The following is a 22,927-nucleotide window of genomic DNA, read 5'->3' on the forward strand; positions in this document are numbered from 1 at the left end:
ATATATTGATTACATATATTATATAATTATATAATATATAGATTATATATGACATTTATCCAAATCATTGCTAAATTGTCTTATTCAAAACGTTTTTGTTTCCCCAAGTAGAGAGCCAATAAAATCAAGCATCTTCTTTTTAAGAAAGAAAAGGGAAGAGGAGAGGAGAGAAGGAGAAGGAAGGAAGGAGAGAGGAAATAGAAAAGGGAATAGAGAGAAATCAAAAGGAAAAGAAAAGAAATAAAAGAATGTTTTTATGGCATGTGAGTGCTTACTAACACAACATAAAACCTGAAAAACAATTATTTATTGAATATGGCAATACAGACATATACAAATTTTAAAACTGCTAGGGGCTTAACACGGTGGCTCACGCCTGTAATCTCAGCATTTTGGGAGGCCCAGGTGGGCAGATCACTGCAGGTCAAGAGTTTGAGACCAGCCTGGCCAACGTGGTGAAATCCTATCCCTACTAAAAACACATAAATTAGCTAGGTGTGGTGGTGGGTGCCTGTAATCCCAGCTACTCAGGAGGCTGAGGCAGGAGAATTGCTTGAACCTGGGAGGTGGAGGTTGCAGTGAGCCAAGATTGCACCACTGCACTCCAGCCTGGGCAACAGAGCAAGACTCTGTCTCAAATAAATAAATAAATAAATAAATAAATAAATAAATAAAGCTAGGTTAATTAAATATATTCTTAAAAAGTAAAATCAATATTAAGCTTAATTCTTTAAAGAAGCTAATAAGTGGAGGCTACATTTATCTAAACTGTTTTATTGATAATCTCATAATTATATCTTATCCATTTATGTGATACTTTATCTGTTCATTTCTTATAACCACTATACTGCTTTTTCAAACGTAATTTTTCTTTAAAAACATAGGTAAAAGAAAAATGCTACGTGTCATGCCATTAAAATTTCCAATTCCTGTGTGGCTAATTCATCACTGATTTGGTTCTTTGCAATGCCCTATGATTGTAATAGCCAAAATGTCAAAAGATCAAATTACTATTTCACAGGGGAATAAGGTCATCCCTTAAACCCAGCCACATTTTTTGAATAAAGGTTGCTGAAGCACTTTTGATTAAACCTGTACTGAAAAGACAGTGAGTTGACATTTGGGGAATCACGGGTATTGAATAGGTGGTGCAAACCCAGCAGTATCACTAAAGTGCCTGTACTACCTGGGCAAGGCACCTAAACTCTAAATATGCACCAAAGACAGGTCTTCCTGCAGTCTCTAAACAGATTCACACTTGAGTTTCCAAACCTGAGCTTCCTTCGCAGTTGTCATTGATGGTTAGGGAGAGAGATACTTTTGCTGCACCGTAATTATGATCTCAGCCTTAACCCTGCTCTCTGATTTCTATTTTGGTCACATTTGGGAGGCAAGGTTCTATGGGGGCAGCCATGTGGACTCTGCTGTCAGGCATCTGCCCATTGGAAGTCTGGCTCAGACAGCTCCTCTTGGAAAAGTTACTGATGATAATGCAACCAGGAGCCCTTATAGTGATCTGAGCCAAGAAAGGTGATCTGGCACAAGTGAGGGTCAATAAATATAGCTAAAAAAAGAGAAAAATTTCCCTACTATCAAATCTTCTCTCCAACCTGAGCCCGTTGTTCATCTCCCTCACTGTTCCTATCACCTTCCACTTATGCACTCAGGTCCTTGAAACCAGAAGGAGTGGAGCTCCATTTAAATTCATCTCAATATCTTCAGCTTTAATCTCACTCCCCGGCCCAAATGAGATGCTCCGTAAGATCTGATGAGTGATTGAATGGATAGATATTGACCAAATATTGTATTCAGCATCCCTATCTGTGTGTTGCCTTCCTGCGATGCGGCTTCTCTCTCTCCTAGGTACATTCTTCCCCTCCTCAGAAAACCTAATACCGCCTCTGCAGTTCCTTTAACCTCTTAATTTCACTCTCAACTTTGACAGCCGCACCTAGTGGGCCTCATTCAGGAGCAGTTTTCAAGTCACTAACAGGGGCTTCAGTGCAATATGATTTTCAGAGTATAAACAAAGTTAGTTAACAAAGCAAAGTCATGATTTTGTACCATGGTCTGAAGACAGATAAATGCAGCTGCTCATAGTATTCCCAAGTATCTCTATCCACTAGGGAGAAAGAAATGAGATTATGGCAGTAGGGGGGAAGATGGAATTAAAGGAGCCAGTTCAAGATGCCCTACTCAACTCTCCTAGATGGCAGTGAGGAGGCGGGTGTTGAAACAGGATTGAAGATGCTTTCAAGGGCCCATTTATCCTTAGCTTCCTGGAGGTAGATATGTTAGTGAAAGTTGCTCAGAACAAGTCCTGTCTGAATTACCCACTTTTGAGGCAATGACTACATTTAAGATGAGTTAAGCTCATCTTTTGTTAAATATCTCACAGGAATATGATATTCCAGTACAGAAGATGAGGTTTTGAACTACTTATCATTAACCTCAGGAACTTTATTTAGTAGCTCTGATCTGCATGGCTGCAAGAATTATACATATTTTCTTCTCTTTTCACTGCTCCTGACAGAAGTTGCTGCTTTCTGGCACCTGCCACCAGCATTTATCCTGCCCAAATCTATTTCAATTCCATTTTGTTTTGGCAGACTCTTTTCTGCAAAGCACCCTGCCATTCTCTCTCTGCTGCTTTTAGCTAATGTGGAAAACAAACTTTCTTTGGCCTGTATAATTGGCGGCAGCCATGTCTCTTCCCACCTTGCTTCCAGGGAGGGTGATTTTTGAAATTTGAGGAAATTTGGATAAAGAAGAAAAGACAGCACTCTAGCATTAGCACCATGGTTAAGCCTAGGAGACACACAAAGAATTTGGAACAGCTCTCTGAAGAGGCAGAGAGTTCGAGTAGCCCTTCATAGGATGGGCTGTGCAAACAGAATTGTCTTAAAAAGCAAAGGAGAGGTTGCAGACCCTTCAAATTAATCACTGCCAAAATTGCTTTCCATCATCAGAAGAAGCAGTAATTAGGAATGAAATACAGAAGATTAAATTGTGGGAGAAAAAAGGAACAGAATTGTATGTAAAGGGGTATGTAAATGTAATCTCAGGTCTCACATCAGGGAATAAGGTTTCTATTTAAAACAAGGGCATGACAAAGCATTATATAAAGAAAACAATCATGTCTCCCCAAATTCCTCAGTATTAGATAGATTTGTGATCTTTCACATAAACTTTGAGCTTAAAGATACTCTAATAGGATGTTTCTCATAATAGTGGTCACAAACCATCCAAATCAAGGAAATTGGGGTGCTCCTTAATGTAAATGCCTAGGTCTTTAGAATCCAAATTTGTCAAAGTTAGGCCTAAGAATATGCCATCTTCATAAGTACCCAGGTGATTTTTAAACCTTCTTTAAAAAGGCTCCTTCTCTTAAAACTACATTCCAAACACAGTAACCAAGGCAGTGGTACATCAGTTGGACCACATCAGTTGGCCACATCACTGTGGCCAACACTGTGGGACTGTTAATTCTGTAGGTGGGATAGGGCCCCCAAACGCCGGATACGTGCAGTGATACATGGATTCCAGAAGCCCTAGAGTAAAACCCAGGTAAGGCCAAGCGGTTACCACTTGCCTTGATATGCAGGTCTCCCTTCTCATTCAGCTGGTCTGTTAGTCAGGCAAGCAACCTATATTCCAAGTTTATTATGACAGACACTGCATTCCCTGCCAGAAATACAGCCACACATGAGACAGCGCCAGTGGATTTGCATTCTTTCACTGGGCAAAGATGTGAAACACTCGCAATTAGCTATTTAAATACAACCTGCCACAGGTGCTGTGACGCATAAGAGGGGAGCATGAGCATTTATCTGGAGGGATCTAACTCGGTCTGGCAAGATGAAGACGACTCTGCAAATAAATCACATACTGAAGAATGAACAAAGATTAGCTCAGAGAAGGGGGAAAGAGGAGACAATATTCCAGGCAGGGAGAAGAGCTGTTGTAAAGATTCTGGGGGCAAGAAGGAGATTGATCTGTTTAAGAAACTAAAAGGAGTCCAACTGGCATAGACAAGGTGCAGTCAGGATCCAGTCCTTGTATCATCTTAGGAGTCCATGAGCTGAATTTGAGTCCCAGAAGATGAAAAATCATTAAATATTTGGGAGGGAGAATATGTGATCAAATACTTATTCTTAAGACTTGGCTAGGCCGGGCACAGTGGCTCATGCCTGTAATCCCAACTCTTTGGGAAACTGAGGTGGGTGGATCGCCTGAGGTCAGGAGTTCAAGACCAGCCTGGTCAACATGGTGAAACCCCATCTCTACTAAAAATACAAAAATTAGCCGGGCATGGTGGTGGGCACCTGTAATTCCAGCTACTCAGGAGACTGAGGCAGGAGAATCGCTTGAACCCAGGAACTGGAGGTTGCAGTGAGCTGAGATCTCGCCATTGCACTCCAGCCTGGGTGACAAGAGTGAAATTCTGTCTCAAATAAATAAATAAATAAGAAAAGGAAAAAGAAAGACCTGGCTGCAGTGTATAGCATGCCCTGATGGAATCTAGGGATGGCTACATATGGAGGGCAAGAGGAAAAAGCTCGGAAAAAGCTCGTGAATAACTCTGTCATTTCTGGTTTGTAAACTAGGTAGAGAGCAGCAATATTCTCTAAGACAAAGAATGAGCCAGAGAAAAGTTTTCTGGGTTAAAATCATGAGTTGGACATAAATGTGTTGAGATGGAGGTACCTGGGAGGCGTTAGAATGGAGTTGTTCAGCAGGCAGTTATAGACAAGAGAGGTGATCTGAGCTGACCCTAGATGTGTGAGCAGCCACCCAATGGAAACGATGAAACCTCAGTCAGGGACAAAATGACCCCTGGGAAGAATAAAGAGAGAAGAGAGCTCAGGGACTGGATGAGCATGGTAGAACTCTAACAGATGAAGGTCAGGATGAAGGAGGAGGTGAGGTGAGGATGCATACTCAGAGGAAGACAAGTGATGTGTCATAGGGTCCAAAGAAATAAAGTTTTGCCCAAAAAGAGGACGCTGGATACAGCTTAGAGATCAAGGATGATGCCTTTTGAAACTAGTGATGTACTGGACACCAGTGAAATTAAAACAGGCCTTTTGAGTGGGATGGTGGGAGAACGGCACATATCTGAGTTGACCGAGGTTTAAGTGAGAGACGATGATGCGAGTCACAGCTTGTCTCCACAACTCTTGAGAAAGAAGTTTGGCTGTAAAGGGGAGAGAGCTAGGGAGGTATCTGCAAGGAAATGATTTGAAGGATGGGTTTTGTTTCTCTTATGCTGCTATGTCTCTAGCAAAAGAAGAGCCATGAGCATGTTTAATCCCTAATGAGAAAGATTCAGGACATGGGGAGGCATTGAAAACAGAAAGCAATGATTTCTTCCTTCAAAGGTGGGAAAGGATTCATCTTGGCAAAGAAATCAGCCTCACCTGGGAAGAGGGCCCTACTCTCTCTGTAACAGGAAGGAAAGAGGATGCAGGTGGGAGAGAGTGGGAGGTGGATGGATTTACTCACTCTTATTTTCTCTCTGAGGCAGGAACCTCCTCCTCCAATGGGAGTGAGAGGAGGAGAAACCAGAGTCATGAGGAGAGGGGACATTTGAAATTGACTTGGCACAAGAAGAGAGAGTTGGCCAGGGAAACATGGCTAGATTTCTGGGCAGTGTTGAGAGCTCTGTTACTAAGAATCTACTGTAGAGCCTGCAAACTCTAAATGATAAAAATGCTAAACCTACTGGGAAAAACTGAAAACCACACGATGAGTAACAACAAATCAGCTAGGTGAAACCTATGAGAGAAGCATGTACTAAATACTGGAGGAACATGTAGGACAGAGTAAATAACTGCTCAGAAGAGCTGAGAGGCTTCCAGAGGAGGGATGGTGTAAACAGAGGATGCGCAAGTGCTGTGCCATGGCCAGTGCCCATGGGGGCCAGTTTTTACTCTAGATCAAGTCAAGTGGCATGAACACACAGAATGCCCCATCCCATTGTCGAGTGGCTGGGCTGAGGAATCAACCAGCTGAACTCTCAAATTGCCCATGTGTAAGCTCATCAAGGAAATGACTTCCTCAGTTGTATTAGTCAGCTCAGGCTGCCAAACAAACTACCACAGCCTGAGCTGCTGAAACAACAATCATTATCTCACGGTTGTCAGCACCAAGAAGAGCAAGGTGTGGGCAGGGTTGGTTTCTCCTGAGGCTTCTCTCCTTGGTTTGCCGATGGCTGTCTTCTCCCTCACGTGGTTTATCTCTATGTGTGTGCATCCCTGGTGTCTCTTTGTATGCGTAAATTTCCTCTTCTTATAGGGATCCACCTATTTGATGTCATTTAGTCTTCATTACCTTTTTTAAAGTCCTAACAATAGTCACATGCTGAGGTACTGAGGGTGAAGACTTCAACCAACAGGGAACACAGTTCAGTCCGTAACACCAGCGCACAGCTAGAAAGCCACTAAAAGAGAGAATAGCCCCATAACTTATGATTGTAAGTAGAATTCTCCTTTTTCCACCACACCAAAGCAGTGTATCTCCAGATGTCATGTATGGACTAACAGCATCTCCTGAGAACTCGTTAGAAATGCAAGTTCTCAGGCCCCATCCTGTACTTCCTGACTCTGAAGATTTGGGGGTGAAGCCCAATAATCTGTGTTGTAACAAACTCTCCAGGTCATCATTCAGTCGTGAGATCACTCAATTTCTCAGGAAGCTGACTAGTTAATTCAGTGAATTATGTATATTCTAAACATTACACTAAGTACTTAGTATATACTAGACATTATAAATGCAATGATTTATGTATATTGGGCCTTGGAAAAGTCTTTTCAAAAAATAAAAATTATTTAAAAAGGGACCCAAAGGAACTGCAGTGGCAGATGTATAGCCGTAAGAAAGAGGATACATACAGGCATTGTGCCTGGATGGGAGTTTCATGCTGAACCTGGTGAGGGTTTGGGCAAATCAGATAACATCTCTAAACCTCAGTTTAGAGGTTTACAAAATAACTGTGAGATAATGAATGTCTGTTGTTTAAGCTGCTCAGTCTGTAGTAGTTTGTTTGGCAGCCTGAGCTGCCAATACAACTACAACTTGGGGAAGTCATAATACAACTGGGGAAGTCATTTTCTTGAAGAGCTTACACATGGGCAACGTGAGAGTTTGACTGGTTGATTTCTCAACCCAGCAGCTCGGCGGTGCAATGGGACACACTGTGTGTTCATGCCACCTGACTTGATCTAGAGTAAAAGCTGGCCCCCATGGGCACTGGCCATGGTACAGCACTCACACAGCCTCTGTTTACACAGTCCCTCCTCTGGAAGCCTCTCAGCTCTTCTGAGCAGTTATTTACTCTGTGCTACATGTTCCTCCAACATTTAGCACACAGTTCTCTTGTAGGTTTCACCATGCTAATTTGTTGTTACTCATTGCACAGTTTTCATTCTTTTTTCTCAGTAAGTTTAGCATTTTTATCACTTACAGTTTACAGTCTCTATAGTAGATTCTTAGTAATAGGGCTCTCAACACTGCCCAGAAATCCAAATCACGTCTCTATAACATCCAATAACAGAGATAGGAAAGTCTGTTTGCAAACTGACTGTAATGATGAAGTGAGAAAATCCAGATCACGTAAAGTGCCTATCATAGTGTCCGATCCACTTCAGGCAGCTAATAAATAGTTTCTTTCTCCATGAAGAAGTGACTTCCACACTCTGCAGTGCAGAGACAAGGAGAAAAGTGCAGTTGCAGGCATCGGTCTTCATAACTCATTTGCTACTCGGGTCCCTATGATTAAAAAGTATATATTTTATATTTTATTTTGCCTTCATCCATCCCTCAGAAAAGCAAGGAGTGAGTTATTTCAGAGCTAGCCCTTAAAAGACTGTTTCTGAAGACATATGGCATCTGTAGAGAGAAGGGGTGCCCACAGGCAGGTGCAGCCCAGGAGTAGGAATCAATAACAAAAGAGTAATCTGTGAGGGCACCAACAGGAGGAGAAAGGCTTTTGTAAATGGTTACTGTAGAAATTGAATTTCTCCAGCGTAGATCACATACACACACAACACAAAAAGCAACTAAATCACTTTACTTAGAAGACATTAATGCACACTGTGTCCAATATCCTGAGCTAATGTTGTGATTAAGTTATATCTACTAAGTAACATAAACTGGACTTAGGCTGAGGCCTCATGTGGAGTTTTATAGGAGGAATTTGCAGAATATAATAAAATTGGCAAACGTAGGCAATCTCATACCAAATTTGTTTTAATGCATCCTGGACTTACTTCTTATTTGGTAATGAAATACTTAAATCGATTCTTAAATAATATACATTCCAAGTCCCAGATTTATAATTTGAATGATAAATAAAATTACATTTTTATATCATATTTTATAATGGCAATAAAAACATAATTTTTCTTTCTTCCGGGTTCTTTCTTAAATTCAAAACATCACCCTTTTTCATATAGCATTAGCTTTTATTGCATGTGTTTTATTTCCAAATTATTTACATGGGTTTTTTAATAATGTTCTCCAAATTCAGAACACAAAATTATCATTTTTAAAACAGATGTATAGGCATAATAAAGAGGATATATAGAGGATATATAGAGGCAATACATCTTCGACATAAATTATCCTAAATTCTCATGTTGACAAAATGTTTATGAGAACCTAATAATCATATTTTCATTAAATTCAATCTTACATATAAAAGTTATTAACTAATATTTTTTAAAACTGCACACTGAGAAATTAAAGCTTTAGGCAAAATGCTAATAATCAAAAAAAAATAATGTGTATGTCCAGTTTAAATAAATTTTGACATAAACAGTGGAATGTAGAGACCAATTATGATACATGCAGGGAATATTACTACATAGAAATTACACAAGCAATTACATAGATGAATTTCAGAGACAAAATACATACATAGAAAAAAACACAGACTTTTACATATATTCTGTATGATTCTTTTTATATAAAGTTCAGAAACAGGCACAATTATTCTAAAGTAATTCAGTTACCCTTGTGGGGAGGGATTTGACCTGGAGGGGATGTGAGGGTGCCTGCTGAAGTACTGGGAATTTTCTAGCTCAATCTGGGTGGTGGTTACACAGATATGTACCATGGAAAAATCCATCTGATTGTACAATTAACATCTATGCCATTTACTATAAGATGTATGCAGTTTATGTTAGTGACAATAAATTTAGAACACTATTCTTAAATAAATACGTAATTTATGTGTAAAGGTAAGGAACAACATTGTTACAAAAGAGGAAATGCAAATGGCTAATAAATATGAAGAGAGGCTTAAGTTGTGGATTTTCAGTTTAGCTTGTTATAATACTGTTTTGGTAGGAAGAAGTCTAAAGTAGTCCCCAGTGACACAAATCCCTGGACAATCCCCTCCCCTTGAGTGTGAGTGAGACCTTGAATACAATAGCTGTTATTCCCACAATTAAACTACATCATATGACAAAGGTGAAGACATTTTACAAATCTCATTAAGAATGCTAATCAGTTTTCTTTAAATTAATCAAAACAGATTATCCTGCTCACTTTGAAGCAGTAAACTGCCAGTTTACTTCTGATAGAGCTCCTATACAATTGTTTATGCCCAAGGGTGAATCTATCACTTTAGTATGATTGTGCCTGTTTTTGAGCATTATGTAAAAGGAATTACATAGCATTACAAAAGTCTGTTAATTCCATAAATGCATTTTTTGCTTATCTTATTTCTATGTAGTAATATTCTCCTGCATATATCATAATTGGTCTCTATACTCTTTACGTCAAAATTTATTTTAACTGGACATACACATTATTTGCTCTTTTGGTTATTAGCGTTTTGCCTAAAGGTTTAATTTCGGAGCATTCATTTCCTTTGAGATATATTTGTTAATAACTTTTATATGTAAGAGAGCATTTAAAGAAAATATGATTATTAGATTTTCGTAAACATTTTATCACATAACTAAGACCTGAGGGTGACTTCTCGGAACTGAGAGCAGCCCCCAGCTGACAGCCAGCCAAAAAATGGGCACCTCAAGGAACTGATTCCGCCAAGGACCTAAACAAGTTTGGAAGAGACCCCTGAGCTCTAGATAAAAATGCAGTCCTAATGATACCTTTATTCAGCTTTGTGAGCTCCTAAGCAGAGAACTTGTTGGACTGTGCCCAGCCCCTTGACCAAAAGAAACTGTGAGACAATAAATAGGTATTGTTTTAATCTGTTCAGTTGATGGTAATTTATCAATAGCAACAGAAAACTAAAATAAATTTTGGAAACTGGAAATGGAGAAGTGACATAACAAATACTTAAAAATGTAAGGGTAACTTGAAATCATGGAAAGGGTTTGGATGAAAGAGTTTTTGGAAGTATGCTAGAGAAAACCTAAACTTCCTTGGTTAGATCATTAGTTTAAAAAAAAAAAAAAAACAAACTTAGCAAAATTGTCTCCTGCGGTTACGTGGTTAGGTGGAAAACAGAATTTGTTAGCAACAAAGTTGGATATTTAGCTAAGGAGATTTCCAAAAAAGAATTGAAGGTGCTGCCTCATTGCTACTGGAACTTACAGTAAAATGAGAGAGGAGAGAGATAAAATGAGGAAAGAAATGTAAACAAAAGTAAACAAAAAATAGGTAAATAAACTGATAAAATTTTGATAACTCTCAGCCTCAACAGGTTAAAAAAAGAAAAAGTAGTAAAAGTCAAGAAAAGCTATTGATAACATGGCAGAAAAAAAAAAGACTGCGTATGTGACTATAGAACCTTCTGCTCAAACCTCAAAAAGCTCACAAAATGCCAGTATTTAGTCAAAAAATTGGTCCCCTAAAAAGATTAAGAGGATAGAGTGACATCAGCAAGATGTCAGATTAGGAAGTCCAAACTCCCCTGTCCCCATAGAAACACTAAATAAACAACTACAGACTGACTAAAACAACTTTACAAGAGCTCTGAAAGTTAGTCTAAGATCTACAGCCACCAACCAAACTACCAATCAAAAACAAACAAACAAAACACACTGAAATGGTAGGAAAAATTCTGTGGTGTTTTACTTGACTTTGCTCACCTCTTCTCATATTGGTGAGGTCAAAGAAATGGCTCAATTCCTGATCTCTCCTTCAGGGCAGAAAGAACAAAATGCAAATCGTTTTCAAAATTCTTGCCTGGCTGTAGAGTGGCGAAAGGACTGGTATCTGTCTCACCTGATTCAGCAAGCACACAAGAATAAGAGCATAGTTTAGATCTAAGATTGGAAACCATGGAAGGCATTTGGTGGGCATTAGAGCACATGAAAACTAAAGGAGGAGTGCAGGTGTATGGGTGCCTGAGGCAAAAAGATTATGGATAGGGGAATGCATTAAAACATTTGAGGCATTGGGATAAAAGGTGAGACTTTCTGAAAAGCTAAGGCATTTGGAAGTGGTGAAGGAACATCAGAAGAAATAGGCAATAGCACACATTTACAGAGGCTCAGATAGGCTACGTGCCCAGAAAATAACTAAGAAGACCATAAGCCGTTACCCCAGGCTGGACTCAAGACTCAAGGGATCACTAATTAGCAGAAGTATTCCACACCAATTTGCAAAGATTAGGGGAAGTGGCTATTTTATCAAGTGCACAGCTCCCAACAAACGATTATTTAGACAAAGAAAAACAGGGAAATCCGACCCATTAAAAGAAGAAATAACTTCTAGAAACAGTCTCTAAAGAAACACATACTAAATAAAGATTTTAAAGCTACTATCAAATAATCTCCAAAAGCTAAAGGAAAACACAGATGAAGAACTAAAGAAAATCAGGAAAGCAATATATAAATAATATATGAACCAAATACATAGATTGGCAGCATTGACTAAAAATCAGGATCCAAATGCATGCTTCTATCAGAGACACATTTTAAGTCTATGGATACACATAGATTAGAAGTAAAATGATGGGAAAAGCCATTTCATGCAAATAGTAACCAAAAGACAGAAGGGTGGTTATTCTAATATCAGATAGAATAAACTTTAAGTAAAAAGTAGATGCAAAAGACAAAGAACATTATGTTGACCCTTTTATAAAAGAGTCAGTTCACTAAGAAGACGTACCAATTGGAGATGCATAGGTACCCCTCATGAGAGCTCATAACATATGAAGCAAATATTGGAAGAAATGAAGGGAAAAATAGCACTACAGTAACAGTAGGAAACCTCAATACCTCACTCTCAAAATTGGTTAGAATAACCAGACAGAATATCAACAAAGACACAAAGAATTGGACAACCCTATAGAACTATTGTACATAAATGACATAAACAGATCATTCTACTCAACAACAGAATACACATTTTTCTTAAGTGTATATGAAACATTCTCAAGGATAGATCATATGTTATACAACATAGCAAGTCTTAATACATTTTAAATAAGATTGAAATCACACAAAATGTATTTTCCAAACACAGTGGAAAGAAACTAGAAATCAACAACAGAAAAGCACCAGAAAAATTCACAAATATGTGGAAATTTAAAACACAGTCAAAAAAACAAATGGATCAAATAATAAATCACAAGAAAAGTTAGAAAATACCCTGAAACAAATGAAGTGAAAACACAACATACCAAAATTTCTGGGTTGCAGAAGAAGCAGCACTAAGAAGGAAATATATAGCTCTAAATCCTTCTGTTATGTAAAAAGAAAGACTTCAAGTAGACATTCTAACATTATTCCTTAAAAAATAAGAAAAGAAGAAAAAAATCTGAACCTAACTCTAGCAGAAATAATGAAGTAAATACTAAAGCAGAGATGAATAAAATACAAGGTTGAAAAACAATAGGGAAAAATCAATGAAGTCAATAATTTGTACTTTAAAAAGATCAACAGAATAGATAAACCTTTAGCTAGATTGACTAAGACAAAAAGAAAGAATGTTCAAATAACTGAAGTCAGAAAAGAAGGTTACTGCCAATTTTACAGAAATAAAAAGATTATAACAATAGTACGAACAACGTGTACCAACATACTTGATGACCTAGATAAGATGGATAAATTCCTAAAATACACAAACTTTTAAGACTGAATCCAAAAGCAATTGAAAATCTGAGTAAACCTATAGCTAGTGAGGAGATAGAATCAATTATTAAAATATTCCCACCAAAAAATAAAACTGAAGCTAAGATGTCTTCACTGGTAAATTCTACCAAACCTATAAAGAAGAATTAGCAACAAGCCTCCTAGAACTCTTCAAAAAAAATTGAAGGGGAGAACAAACTTCCTAATTCACTGTATGAGGCAATGCTAGCCTCACAGAATGAGTTATGAAGCCAAAGGAACTACCAAAATAATAATTAAAAAAAAAAAACTACCGACTAATATTCCATATGAATATTGATGCAAAAACTCTCAACAAATACTGGCATACCAAATTCAACAGTATATTAAAATGATTATACATCATGACAAGGGAGGATTTATTCCTGAAAGGCAAGGATGAGTCAACAAACAAAAAAAGTCAGTGTAATATCACGGGTTAAAAGGATAAAATTTTAAAAACCTATGATCATTTCAATTGACACATAAAAAACTTTTACAAAATTCAGCACTTTGTTATTGAAAGGACACAAAGATAGATGTGTAGCCCCCCCCCCCCCCCCACACCTTTTGTTCTGCTCTCTAATCTTTGCACATACCAGAGATTTCGTAAGTTCTGTGAGTACCTGTTTTTCTGCACGTACCAGAGATTTTGTTTTGCACATACCAGAGATTTCGTAAGTTCTATGAGTACCTGTTTTTCTGCACGTACCAGAGATTTTGTAAAGGTCACAAGACATGTTTAAGTAAGATAAACTCTTGCTGCCATAAACCTGCTCTCCCGCCTCAAAGGTTGAACCGAAATCATCAGAAATGGCGGGAACCAATCATAGTTAGCCAAATCGCCTTGTTCAAACACTAGCCAATCATATATCTGATTTGTATAATAACTCTATGCCCACTTTTCTTAGACTATATAACACTGCTCGGAGCTCAGTGGGGGAGCTCTCCTGCCCGTCTCGTTTCGCGAGCCAGGGAGAGTTCCAGGTTCGAACCTGTAATAAAGATCCTTGCTGCTTAGCTTTGACTCTGGACTCTGGTGGTCTTCTTCGGGGAATAAACGGTCTGGGCATAACATTATGATAAAAACACTTAACCAACCAGAAATAAAAGGAAACTACCTAAACATAATAAAGGCCATTTATGAAAAACCCACATTCAATATTGTACTCAATATTGAAAGACTAAAAATGTTTCCACTAAGATTGGGAATATGACAAAGATGCTCACTTTCACCACTTCTATTCAAGATAGCACAGGGAGTCCTAGCCAGCTCAATTAGACAACAAAAAGAAATAAAAGCCATCCAAATTCAAAAGGATGAAGTAAAAGTATCTCTGTTTGCAGATGACATAGTCTTAGATGTATAAAACTCTAAAAAATACACACACATACACATAAGCACAAAATGTTAGTACTCATAAACAAATTCACCGAAGTTTCATGATACAAAATCAATACACGAATATTAGTTGCACTTCTTCCATTAGCAATGAACAATCTGAAAAGGGAAATTAAGAAAATCATTTCATTTACAATCACATAAAAGACAATAAAATACTGAAGAATTAACTCAACCATGAGGGCAAGCAACTTGTACTCAACACTACAAAATGTTACTGAAGAAAATGAAAAAGATACAAACAAGTGGCAGGATGTTCCACTTGTGTCTATGTTTATGGACTAGAAAACTTAATATTTTTGAGATATCAATACTATCCAATGTTATCTAAACTAATCAACACCATTCTTTAAAAGTTTCTAGTGACATTTTGGAGAAAAAGAAATATTAATCTTAAAATCCATACAGAATCTCAAGGGACCCTGAATAGCTAAAACAATATTGATAAATATGAAGAAAGTTGGAGAATTCACACTTTCTTATTTCAAAGGTTACTACAAAGCCAGGGCAATCAAAAGAGTGTGGAACTGGCACGAAAACAGACATAAAGACCAATGGAATAAAACAGAGAACTCAGAAGGAAATAGTCACATATATCGTCAATTGGTTTCAACAAATGAGCCAAAACCACTCAGTGAGAAAAAGTCATTTCCATAACTGATGTGGGGAATACTGGATATCCATATGCAAGAGAATAAAAATAGACACCTACCATACACAGTATAGAAAATTAACTCAAAATAAATCAAAGACCTTAATGTAAAAGCTAAATCTATAAACTTCTTGGAAGAAAACACAGCAAAAAACTTCAGGATATTGCAATTGCCAATGATATTTTGAGTTTGCCACCACAAGCACAGGCAACAACAACAGCAAAATAGGTAAGCTAAATTCCATCAAAATAAAAAACTTCAGTACAAGAAAAAGCACAATTAATAGAGTAAAGAGGTAGCCCATGGAAAGAGAAAAAAATTACAAATTATATTTCGAATATGAGATTAATATCCAGAAAACATGAAGAACTTCTACAACTCACCACAACAAAAACAAACAAAAACCAATCCCATTCAAAAATGGACAAAGGCCTTACTAGAGGATTCTCCAAAGAAGATATGCTAATGGTCAATAAGCACATGAAAAGGTGCTTAACATTACTAGTCATTAGGGAAATGCAAATCAAAACCACAATAAGATACCACTTCACACCCATTAGGATGATTATTATTTAAAAAGTGGAATAACAAGCATTGGTGAAGATGTGAAGGAATTGGAGCCCTAGTTCATGGCTGCTGGGAATGTAAAATGGTGCAATAACTGTGGAAAATGATACGGCAATTTCTCAAAAAATTTAACATACCATAGGATCCAGTAATTCCATTTTTTGTTATATGCTCAAAAAAAGTAAAAGCAGGGGGCTTGAGGAGATATTTGTACACCAATTTTAATAGCAGCATTATTACAGTAGCTTAAAGATGAAATCAATACAAATGTCCATCAACAGATAAATGGATAAATGAAACATGATACATACATATACTGGAATATTATTCAGCCTTATAAAAGAATGAAATTCTGTCACTTGCTACAACATGGATAAACTCTGAAACTCTTACTCTAAGTGAAATAAGCCAGTCACAAAAGGGCAAATACTGTATGATACCATTTATATGAGGTAGTTAAATTCATAGCCACATGGGCTAGAATGGTGGTTTCCAGGAACTGGGAGATGGAGAAATGAGGAGTTGTTGTCTAATTAGTACAGAGTTTCAATTTGAGAAGATAAAAAAGTTCTGGAGATGGATGATGGTGATGGTTGCCCAACAACGTGAATGTGCATAATGCCACTGAGCTGTACACTTAAATATGGTTAAAATGGTAAAATTTATATTAAATATATATCTGTCTCTTATACACATCTAGATGTGTATAAGAGACAGGTATTATATATTTATATAAATATATGTGCAATATATTATAAATTTATCATATATAAAAACACATTTGCTAATTCATTTGATATTTTCTACTACTAATAAACGTCCTAGATGAAAAAAAAAATTTTTGAGTACCGTACTTATTTTTATTTTTCTTTGTTTTTAAATTATTTTCACTTGCTAAAATTCACATAGTGCAAATCTACGGGGGCTATAGAATCCTTCAGCTACTCAGTTTCCTCCCCTGGAGGCAAACTCCATTACCAGCATCTTTTTACCCTTCCAACGATATATTACGTGCATGTGTTTGAACACACTTGGTAGATTTTCTTTTTTTTTAACCTGTCGTAAACTATTATTTGTTTATTATTATAGTTGACAAATAAAAATTATATCTATCATGTACAACATGATGTCTTGAAATATGTATACCTTGTGAAGTGGCTAAACCAAGCTAATCAACATATGCAACACCTCACATACTTTTTTGTGGTGAGAAAACTCATCTATTCTTTTAGAGATTTTCAAGAATAAAAAACGTTATTACCTACAGTCACCATGTTGTACAATAGATCTCTTGAACTTACTTCTCCTATATAACTGAAATATTGTATCCATTTACCAACATCTCCCCACCACATCCCCTCCCAGCCCCTAGTAACCACAATTCTACTCTATTTCTGTGACTTCAACTTTTAAAAATTCTGCATATATGTGAGATCATGTAGCATTTGCCTTTCTGTTCTTAGCTTATTTCACTTAAAATAATGTTCTCCAGGTTCATCCATGTTGTCACAAATGACAGAATTTGCTTCTTTTTTAAGACTGAATAGTATTCTATTATGTACATAGGCCATATTTTCTTTACCCATTCACCCATTGATGAACACTTAGGTTGATTCCATGTCTTGACTATTGTGAATGGTGCTGCAATAAACATCAGAGTGTAGATATTTCTTTAAAATACTGATTTCATTTCCTTGGATATATACCAAGTAATGGGATTCCTTGATCATATGGTGGTTTTATTTTTAATTTTTTAAAGAACTTTTATACTATTTTCTATCATGGCTATACTTATTTACATTCCCACCAACAGTGTGGAAGAATTCCTTTTTCTTGACAACCTCCCCAGCATGTGTTATCTTTTGTCTTTTTAATATTAACTATTCTAACAGATATAAGGTTATATCTCATTGTGGTTTTCATTTGCATTTCTCTGTTGACTATTAATTTAGTATTTTTTCATATATCTGTCGGCCATTTGCATGTCTTCTTTAGAGAAATGTCTCTTCAGGTTGTTTGATCATTTTTTAACTGGGTTATTTATAATGTATATAGATTTTTATTATTATTATTATACATTAAGTTCTAGAGTACATGTGCACAATGGGCAGGTTTGTTACATACATAAAATTTAAAAATTTTTTAAAAGATCAAGTGTGTCTCACAGGTCTACTCAACCAAACCAGAGGACCTCTAGGAAGCTTTGTGGTGTGGTTCCCTCTGCCATCTATGCAGAAGCCAAAAAATAGAGAAGAGGTTATTTCAAAACCACCTGGCTTTTGTCTAATGGATGCATATTACTGAAACCCAAGAAAGTTGCACAAAGATTTTTGCGAAAATTGCTTCATCAGGTATAGTGCCAGCACTGTCTAAAAAGACCAGGAAGAATACAAGAAGGAAAGAAGACTATAAAAGATATGAAAGAAGCCTTACATCTGGAAGATACAAAATTGTGATGATTTATGTACCTAACAGAGTCCCCAAAGACATAAAAACAGAAGTCAACAGACGTAAAGGGAGAAATAGGCAATTCTACAATAGTAATCAGAAATATCAATACCCAAATTTTATTAACAGATAAAATAATTTACAGGAATATCAACAAGAAAACAAAAGACTTGAACAACCACTACACACAAACTAAATACCAGATGTCTATAGAACACACCACCTATCACAACAGATGAACATTCTTTTCAAGGGTACATGGAACTTTCTCCAGCACAGACCATAAAACAAGCCTTAATAAATTGAAAAGAAATTATTTGTTGTTGTTGTTGTCATTGTTGTTTGAGATGGAATCTCCCTCTGTTGCCCAGGCTGGAGTGCAGTGGCACAATATAGGCTCACTGCAACCTCCGCCTCCAATGGTCAGAAGTTTGAGACCAACCTGGCCAACATGGTGAAACCCCGTCTCTGCTAAAAATATGAACCCATTCTGGTTTTCTTCAGGTCACAATAAAATTAAATTGGACTTTAATAACAAAAAGGAATTTAGAAACTCACAAATATGTGGAAATCAACACAACCTAAATAAAAAATGAAAAATTAAAAGAGAAGTTAAAAATACTTTGAGATGAATGAAAAATGAAGATACAACATATCAAAACTCACAGGATACAGCTGAAGCAATGCTTAGAGAAAAATGTATAGCAGTAAATGCTTATTATTATAAAAAACAGATCTCAAATTCATAATGCAAACTTCCACCCGAAGACACTGGAAAAACAGAGCAAACTAAATATAAAGTAAGCAAAAGAAACAAAATAATAAAAATCAGAGCTGAATTTCATGAAATTGAAAAGAGAAAAATCAATAAAACCAAAAGCTGATTCTGTGAAAACATTACAAAAATTGACAACACTTCAGCTAGATTAACCAAGAAAACAGAGAAGACTCAAATTATTAGAAGTGGAAATGAAAGGTGAAACATCACTACAGACATTTTTTTTTTTCTTTTTTTAAACAGAGTCTTGTTCTCTTGTCCAGGCTAGAGTGCAGTGGCACAATCTCGGCTCACTGCAACCTCTGCCTCCCGGGTCCAAGCAATTCTCTGCCTCAGCCTTCCAAGTAACTGAGATTACAGGCGCCTGCCACCACGCTAAGCTAATTTTTTGTATTTTTAGTGGAGATGGAGTTTCAACATGTTGGCCAGGCTGGTCTTGATCTCCTGACCTCATGATCCACCCAGCTTGGCCTCCCAAAGTGCTGGGATTACAGGCGTGAGCCACCGCACTTGGCAAACATCACTACAGACTTTAAAAAAATAAAAGAAATTATAACTGATTACTATGAACAATTGTACGCCAACAACATAAAACAGCATATTGACTGAAATGAAATGGACAGATTCCTGCAAAGACACAAAACACTGAAACTGATTTGAAAAAAATATAGACAATCTAATAGTCCTACATCAATTAAATAATTGAATTAATAATAATAAAAAAACCTACCCACAAAGAAAAGCTCAAGCCCAGAAGCCTTCACTGGTGAATTCTACAAAACATTTAAAGAAGAGCTAATACCAATTATTCACAAACATGTCCAGAAAATAGGAGAGAAGTGATCACCTCTCAACTTATTCTGTGAGGTGAAGATAACCATGATAACAACACCAGACAAAGACATTGCAAGAAAAGAAGATTGCAGACCAATGTCTGCTATAAAGACACAAAAATGTTCAACAAGATACTAGCACAATAAAATCCAGCAATATATGACATGACCAGGTAGAATTTATCCCAGGAATGCAATGTTGTTTTAACTACCAAAAATGAAAAATATACCATATAAATACATACATAAACAAAAAACATATGATGCTCTCAATAGATGCAGAGAAAGCATTTGGCAATATCCAACACCTTTCATTATTAAAAACACTCCACAATTAGGAATAGACAGAAACTTCTTCAGCTTCATAAAGGGCGTTTATGAAAACCTAGTTACCATTCCACTTGACTCACACAATTCCATAATTAGAAATTCTTCCAACTTTAGAAATAAAATCTGCCCAATTTTAATAATGGACAAAAAAATCTGAATATGGATTTCTCCAAAGAAAACATACAAATGGCCATGAAGCCTATGAAAAGATATTCAACATCATTAGCCATCAGTGAAATGTAAATAAAATCCACAATGAGATACACACTAAGGCGTGTGTCACATCCACTAAGGTGTCTATAATCAAAACAGCAGATAATAACAAAGGTTGGGAGAATGTGGAGAAATTAGAACCTTCATATACTAATGGTTGGAATGTAAGGTGTGATCACTTTTAGATGACAGGGTAGCAGTTTCACAAATGATTGAAACATAATTCAGCAATTTCACTCCTAGGTATATGTGTAAGAGAAAACATATCCACAAAAAATGTGTATATGAATGTTCATAATAGTATATTTGCAATAGCAAAAAACTGGAAAAAACCCCAAATGCCCATCAACTGGTGAATGGACAAACAAAAATGTGATATATTTATACAATGAAATACTTGGTAATCAAAATAAATTGAGTACTGGCATACTGTAACATGGATGAACCTCAAAAACATTGTGCTGAGTGAAAGAAGCTAGTCACAGAGGGCCACACATACTACAATTCCATGTATATAAATTGTCCAAAACAGGCACATCTATTAGAGATTGAAAGTACATTAGGGGTTGCGTATGGCTGAAGGGATGGGGATTTCGAGGAGTGATTGCTAAGTGACACCAGTTTTCAGAGTAATGAAAATGGTCTAAGGTTGATTGTGGTGACGAATGCAGAACTCTGAAGAAAGCAAAAGCCACTGAATGGTCCTGTTTAAATGAGTGAATTGTGTTATGTGAATTATATCTCAATAAAACTGTGGGAAAGAAAAAGATATGCTTAACATAATCATTAGGAGAATGCAAATTAAAACCACAACGAGAAACTACTACACATCTATTTTAATGGCTAAATTGTATGTTTTTCAAATCTGATACTACTAAGAGCTAAAGAGGAAGTACAGCAATAGCAATTCCTACAGTTGTCAGGAGGATGCAATTTGGGAAACATCATAAAAGGTTATAACATATTTAATTCTAGTTATTTATTCATGAGTTCATGTGCCTGGCGGACTGAAATCTCTGAAGGAAGGCCTTAGATTTATTACCCTCCACATCCCTAGAGCTCAGCTCAGCGATCCTTGCTGAGTTGCTGCTAATAAATATGCCAGGAATTGGATTGAACTGGAGCTTCAGTCACACACCTAGACACCAAATCCAGATTCTGTTCAATCATTAAAGCCTATAAAGGAGGCTGCATACAAATGCTGAAGCCATGATTTGGTCCCAAATGGACAGAGGTTGCATGAAGGCAAAGCCCACATCCGGGGCTTTGTTAAGCCGTGCAAATCCATTATCAGAAGGGTGCCTGCACATAAGAGGCACACCACGCAGGTAGGCCAGACCAGTTTGTGATGAAAGTAAAAGAAGATGAATGGTGGTCATTACTCTAACTGTATACATTGAGAAATTTTTTATATACTAAGTCAAGTCCTGAAGAAAAGATAAATGTGTACCATAAACACACAGTTGTTTTTTTTCAAGCCAAGATAAAACTCAAAGTTCTTTGCCTCTGACCTGTATTTACTTGCCCCCTCACTATACGCTCACATCTCCTCACTAACTTCAGAACCTTGCTATTCAACTTTTAAAACAAGGGATGTTGAATAAGGCTGGTGTCATTGTTCCTCCAGCAGAAATGCAGGAAGCCATTCTGTACTTACAGTAGCCAGGCAGATGTCCTGCAGGCCTGTGGTTCTGCAGCTCTGACTCAGTCCCCAGGGCAACGTGAGATTTCTTGCTGGAATCTTGCAAAAGCATCAAAAACACCTTTTGGAAAAAAAAAAAAAAAAACAGCCATGTATTATTTTATGTTTCTATACACATCGCATTTCTTTTCTACTGCCTCAATTGCCTAATCTATTGTGACAACATATGCCAAACACACCCTATATGTTTCACTTTGTCATCCATTTAATTGGCATAACTCTAAGACTACTTAGGTCTCAGCAAAACAGGCTACCCATAGAATGCAAAGATGAACGAAACTTGGCTGTGAACTCCCAGACCCTCACTGGCTAGTGGAGGCTGGTGAAATGCATAGGCAGTGGCAGGCAGGGAGGGGACAGATAGTAACATAGTGTATCCAATTCAACTTAAGTTTGTGACTCACTGTACCAGCATCTTAGGAATTCAGAGGTGAATCAGACAATAAAATTGCAGTGCTCAGTTTACTCACAGTAGATGGGATCTCATGCATAAAAATCCCCATTAAATGCGTGCTTTCCATGGGCTGTGATATATGATGTCACTAAGGTAGTTAATTAAATAACTTGCTTGAAGTCATTTCTTGGTTAGTAGTGGAGGCAGAAGTCTAACCTCAATTTATTCAAAGCCAAAGACTATGACTAAAGTAGCAAAATTAAGATGAGAAAGCAGAAGTGTGAGCCGTCACAAAGGGAAATGAGGTGGGTTGGAGACATCGAGGCCCTTGAGCTGCACCTGGATCGCTGGCAGGGATTTATGGAGTGACGGAAAGAGAATCTCTAAAATAAACACTGGACAATGCACAAGAAGCATAAAAGTCAAAGAGACATAGCCTTGCAGCAGCACAGTCCTAACTGCTAGAGCTCCACTCTTGGCAAGACGTGGACCAGCTCTGTGTCTGCAGGCATAGGACTGCACCACCCAGAGTGT

The 22,927-nt window shown here is 37.1% G+C and overlaps 1 protein-coding gene across 1 annotated transcript in view; it reads right to left on the reverse strand.

Moving 5' to 3' along the window:
• LOC105535388 (ATP-binding cassette sub-family A member 13-like) overlaps window positions 1-22,062 on the reverse strand; it is a 231,519-nt gene extending 209,457 nt beyond the window's left edge. The window contains exon 1 of the mRNA XM_011974456.1: window positions 21,955-22,062. Within this exon, the coding sequence (XP_011829846.1) occupies window positions 21,955-22,051 (97 nt within the window). The 5' untranslated portion in view covers window positions 22,052-22,062. The remainder of the gene's footprint in view (window positions 1-21,954) is intronic.
• Between the last annotated feature and the right edge of the window lie 865 nt (window positions 22,063-22,927).

This window comes from Mandrillus leucophaeus, unplaced genomic scaffold (assembly GCF_000951045.1).
Source record: "Mandrillus leucophaeus isolate KB7577 unplaced genomic scaffold, Mleu.le_1.0 Scaffold1454, whole genome shotgun sequence".
Classification (NCBI taxonomy): domain Eukaryota; kingdom Metazoa; phylum Chordata; class Mammalia; order Primates; family Cercopithecidae; genus Mandrillus; species Mandrillus leucophaeus.